Source organism: Verticillium dahliae, genomic scaffold, assembly GCF_000150675.1.
Source record: "Verticillium dahliae VdLs.17 supercont1.20 genomic scaffold, whole genome shotgun sequence".
Classification (NCBI taxonomy): Eukaryota; Fungi; Ascomycota; class Sordariomycetes; order Glomerellales; family Plectosphaerellaceae; genus Verticillium; species Verticillium dahliae.
The window spans coordinates 322,008-327,435 of record NW_009276967.1 but is presented as its reverse complement, the minus strand read 5'-3'; the positions used below and the strand labels follow the sequence as shown (position 1 = coordinate 327,435).

Sequence of the window (5,428 nt, the reverse complement as noted above, 5' to 3'; positions counted from 1 at the left end):
TTTTATAAGTATTCAAACAAATATAATTAACAAGAATAGTATTACTTTTTCATAAGATAATAAAAGATATTCTTTTAACTTAAAATCTATTGTACTTAAATCAATATTTGTAGTAATTAAATAAAATTTATAGAAATAATAGTAAAGAGATAGAACAAATACTAAATTTAATTTACAGATTAGGGCCGGGTGGTTAGGCGCTCCTTTTGGGTAGGAGAAGAGTTGCGTTCGAACCGCAATAATCTGAATGGTTTCTATATAAATATTAATATTTTATTAAAAACCTTGTATTTATGTAAACATTTACATTTATACTTTTGATAGATAATATTTATTTTTATTTTAATCATCAAAAATTTCATTATAAATCTACATTTTTATTTTGCTAAGTAATACTATTATGTAAATAGTACTTTAAATAAATACAAATAAACAAATGGCTCAAAGTCAAAAAAACAATATATTAAATTTAGAATCTTCAATTTCTATGGGAATTGAAAGATGATTCTTATCAACAAATGCTAAAGATATAGGTACTTTATACTTAATTTTTGCTTTATTCTCAGGGTTATTAGGTACAGCTTTTTTTGTTTTAATTAGATTAGACGTATTCGGTCCGGCGCTGGCGGGCGCCAGGCCGTGGAGGGGCGGCGGGCAGGTGCAGGGGCGTGTTGGCGGGGTTCTGGGCGAGATGGGGGGGTTGCTGCGGGATTGGCTCGTGTTGAAGCTTTGAGGATAGTCTGTACAGTCTGCTGTATAATGTCATGAGACTTGGTGTGTACGTTAAGAGCCACGTGGCTGATGTATTGGAGGCTACGCAGCTTATAGCTGCAGCTTATAGCTACAGCTTATAGCTACAGCTTATAGCTACAGCTTATAGCTACAGCTTATAGCTACACAGCTCTAGCATAGAGTGGGGGATGACCGTGGATCCGTGGCCAGCACAGCGATGAACAGACACAAGTTCACCATGAGAAAATACTCATCAATACCATTCATTGATAACGCGAACGCCGTATAGCTGATGCACCGCGGCCTTGACCGACTCTAGTATTCACCCCGCCGTAACGCCCGACCCGAACACTCTGCCCCCCTCATCATGTGCTCTGTACCTTCCTGTACGATGGCGGCTTCAGCGCGCGCCCGATCAACTTGGCCGCGTACGGAGGGATGAGCGATATGGCCCCGATGGCGAGGACGCGCCAGTAGAACCCACTGCGACTGTCAGCGATCGTGCCTGGGAAGAAACTCTGACGAGGGGAGCAGACTTACAGGGTGAGCAGGAACTCCAGCTCAAAGTAGTCGCCCAGGAACGGTATTGACGCGGCAAACATCATAAATGTCCCGACAATCGACACAATCATGACGGGGTGCCACGTCGTGATCTCCATGGCCACCATGAGCAGCTCGTTGAGCACCAGCACCGTGTACGAAACGGCGACCATCCTCGGCCCGTGGACCTCGGTCAGGATCTGCGAAAGACCCTGAATGACACAGCCTTGGTACACCGACACGAGGACCCAGATGAGGAACGTGCGGTACGAGAGGGAGCGGCCCGACGTCAGCTCCTTGTAGAGCTCTGGGTAGAGGTTGGCCAGGTTCTCGTCCACGTCCTTGTCCAGCACCAGCGACAACACGGGGAACGCCGTGTACACTGTGGCGTAACCCACGAGAAGCCAGTCCTAAGTCTTGGTCAGCTCGCACAAAACTGGCCCAAGCACGCCTACGCCGACATACCTTGTAGAGACCCTGTGGCTCAAACTTGATGGCGATGCTGTACATGGTCTGGCACACCGCAATGATGAGGCCGCGGTGGATGACAAACTGCGCCAGCTTTGCACTCCGCTTATAGCTGTTCCGGCCGTGCCAGACCAGCAGCTTGGTGAGGTAGTGGAACTGCTCAATGGAAAAGTCGGCCGCCAGACTCGCCTGCCGGCCCTCCTTGCCGACGATGCCGACACCCACGTCGGCTGCCTGGATCATGGAGACGTCGTTGCCGCCGTCTCCGATGCAGCAGACGCGCTTCTTGGTGTACTCCTTGATGAGCGTCGCAATCTCGGCCTTTTGCGTCGGAGAGCATCGGCACGCCACGACGGTCGGGAGCTGGACCGCTACCGAGATGAACTCGATGCGGAAATGCGTCAGGAACAGCAGCAGACTCTCGCCGTCGACCAACAGACACGCGTCCGTCTTGCTGCGAAGGAAATCCAGATGGTCCTGTGCGTTGTCCTTCCGCTTGAGCTTGGACACGGTGTAAATGTACTGACCCCTGGCCACGAGGCGCGAGCTGACGGCCACACAGCGTGCCGTCTCCACCTTGTCGCCCGTGAGCATCCAAATCTTGACGCCCGCGTTCCGGAGCAGCTCGAGAGACGGCTTGACATCCTTCTGCAGCTTGTCCTCGACACCGGTGACGCCGAGCAACTCGAGGTCCCGCTCGAGGTACTGCGACACAACCTTTTGCATGTTGGCGTCACGGCCCGTGATGGCGAGCGCGGCTTCCTGGTGGCTTCTTGAAAACTCTCGGTACTGCTCATAGGACAGGCGTCGCCGGCCAACAACCAGCGTACGCAGGCCTTCGCGGGCCATGTTGGCCGTCTCTTCGTCGAGCCAGTCATTCTCCGCCACAATAGACGTCATGACGGTATCGGCGCCCTTTTGGTAGAACCAAATCTCCCCGCTGCTCAGGTCGGGAGGGCTCGACTGTTTCGTCTCGTAAAATTGCACGATGATACCCATGCGCTTGCCCTCGGAGGTAAACGGAAACACGTCGAGGATGCGCACCTGGACCGTGGGGCGTCCTGTTTCTGCGTACTCCAGGATCATACCGGTGCGATCGCGATGGACAAGACGAAGCCCAACTGACTCTGTCCAGCGCACAATGGCAATCTCGTCGGGCGAAGAGGCCTGGTACGATGTGATCGTCTTGCCATCTTCCTCCTCCGTTGTGGGGGTGACGTTGTGGCAGAGCGCCAGCGCGAGCACGACGTCCCTCACGCGAGAACCAATCTCTCGCCGTGTGCGGGTGGTGCCCACGTTGGCGGTACTCGCAAAAGTTGACGAAGGGGTGATGAGCATCTTCTGAGAGGCCGGATCCACTGTTGATTGAATGTGGAAACCTTGCTTGACGTAGGCAACAACTTCGTCCATGGCTTCGTTGGCGTACGACACGGTCCCGACGTGGATTTTCTTCATCTCCATCTCATTCTGCGTCAGCGTGCCCGTCTTGTCGCTGAGCAGATACTCAATGCGACCCAAGTCTTCTGGTATCGTGCTGGTGCGCACCACTGTCCCCGGTATGCCGGAATCGCGATGGATGAACCAGGAGTACGCACTCTTGCCCATGTCGAGGTTGACGCGCAAGCTGATGGGCACAATGGTCGAGAAAAGAACCAGGTATCTCATGATCTTGATGTACCAGCGGTTGTCTTCTGTATTTTCGAAACCCAAAAGAGCAACCAGAATCACCGACAGCGCCAGAGTGAGGGCGCACAGAATCTTGGTCAACGAGTTGATCTCATTCTCAAGCAGTCCCGTCTTGGACCTTGATGGTGCCGTGGAGAGAGCCGACCTTGTTTGCGTGCCCGTATACATGATGACGGCCAGCGTTGTTGCCTGGGACGCAATCACTGTGTTGGCCCAAGCCGTATTGTCGATGGACAAGGGTGCCGTGGTCCCCGCGTCCGCGCCAAAGCCATGGTCGGCAGACGTGCTCTGAGCGTCCTCCCTTGTCGGCAACAGCTGGAGCGCACCCATAAACTCGTTGACCTTGCGGTCAGGCTTACCACCAGTCACTCGCAGTCGAACTAGCTCCTCCGTCGGGAGGTTTTGGGTCAAAGGGGAAGACAGGCGCAGCTTCCAGTCTGTCTCTCCGTCCAACTGATCCGTTCGGATGAAAGTCTCACCGTTGGAGCCGCTGGCATCTTCGGCCTTGTTCTCCACGTCTTTGCCTTTGCTAGACGCTGCTGGTGCCGCGTCGTCCAAGGCATCCACCAGCAGCGATTCTTCCTCTACGGGGGCCTCCTCTTCCTCGACCTGGGCGGACTCTGCGGTGATGCATTTGAGAATGACAACGTCGGCGGGAACCCGCTGTCCCTTGCTCAGCTTCAAGACATCACCGACCTTGAGATCGCGTGATTTACAGGGCATTTCGTATACCGATGACGTCGGCCCCGTTCGTGGGCCATCGCCCTCCATGCGCTCTTCCTCTTCACGAATGTCTGAGAGCCTGTCGGCCGTCTTGACCAGCTTCTTCCCCCGCCTCTTGGTCGACTCTGACTTGAGCCTCTTGTGAGGGCGCAGCTCGGAAGCCAAGGCCCGGCCCGGCTCGTCAAAGCGGAGGACAGTGTATGCCTCGGCGTTGGCCTCATTGTCTCGCCGCCTGCGCTCGATGTCGTCGTACGCCTCCTTTCCCATGGTGATCATCAGAACAAAGGCCAGGGGCGCCACGTAGGTTGTCAGGTAGCCGATTCGCAGCGCCGGAATGGCCTGGGACAGGGCGACCAGCAAGAAGTACATGTTGAAGAAGAAGGAGAATTCGTTGTATAGCGTGACGGGGAGAAACGAGAGGGCCGTGTATTTGGCGTTTGATATCAGATTCGGCGGGAATTTGGTCGATTGTAACGACCCCACGGCAATGTGTCGCGCCGCGGAAGGGTCGTCCTCCTCCTCTGCTTCTCCAGAATCGTCCTTGACCGAGCCAGGGCCTGCACTGCCGCCCATGAAGCTCGCGAGTTTCAGACTGGAACCGAGGGCAGCCAGGCGTCCCAGGCCTTCTTGCGCCGAGGAGCGACGCCGAGATCGCGGCTGGGACCGTCCCGACAGCAGAGGCGCATCGTCACCGGAGGCTCGACTGCCGTCGGCGGACTGTGAAGTGGACCGCCTGTGGCCACCGCCCAGCAGAGACTGGGAATCGTCGGCGGCGCCATCTCTGTCCTGGCCGAGCTCGCCGTACCCCCTACTCCTGTTCCCACGTCGCAGGCCACCCATGCGGAGGTTGCGAAGGGCTATCCTCGGTGAGCGCGATTCTCCCGTGTCGCGGGCGTGTCTGGCTTGGGCGGGGCCGCGTTGGGACGTGGTGGCAGGGTCGAGCTCCTGAATGTCGAGGTCGAGGTCTGAATCGGAATCATTCGGCGAATCTGGCGGCTCCGCGGGACGATAGGAAGAGTTGGGAGGCATGCCGCGGCCGGTCGGGGAGGAAGCCTCTACAGCTCAGGCGAGCTGACGAAAGGTGATGATGATTTGGGTCGATCGGGGCGTCAGACGCTGACAAGACAGCTGCATCTGGAGCCAAAGCCTGGGGCGGCGTCAAGGTTGCTGGTAGTTGAATAGGGTTAGGAGTTGGTCGCAGTTGCAAAGCTCAAGGCCAGACTCGTGCCGGAAAGTAGAAAAGTGGCTGAGGCAATAGATACATCAAGAAAAGGGCGAC

The 5,428-nt window shown here is 55.0% G+C and overlaps 2 protein-coding genes across 2 annotated transcripts in view; one reads left to right on the top strand and one right to left on the bottom strand.

Moving 5' to 3' along the window:
- Positions 1–197, top strand: part of VDAG_08404 (uncharacterized protein) — a gene marked incomplete at both ends in the record, with an annotated part of 1,382 nt that extends 1,185 nt beyond the window's left edge. Inside the window, one exon of the mRNA XM_009660129.1 lies at positions 179–197. Within this exon, the coding sequence (XP_009658424.1) occupies positions 179–197 (19 nt within the window). The remainder of the gene's footprint in view (positions 1–178) is intronic.
- A 900-nt stretch (positions 198–1,097) lies between these two features.
- VDAG_08403 (Neo1p) lies at positions 1,098–5,178 on the bottom strand (the record flags this gene model as incomplete). The annotated part of the gene is made up of 3 exons (XM_009660128.1): positions 1,098–1,215; positions 1,273–1,682; positions 1,738–5,178. 3 exons carry the CDS (start codon positions 5,176–5,178, stop codon positions 1,098–1,100), a joined length of 3,969 nt encoding a protein of 1,322 aa, XP_009658423.1.
- Between the last annotated feature and the right edge of the window lie 250 nt (positions 5,179–5,428).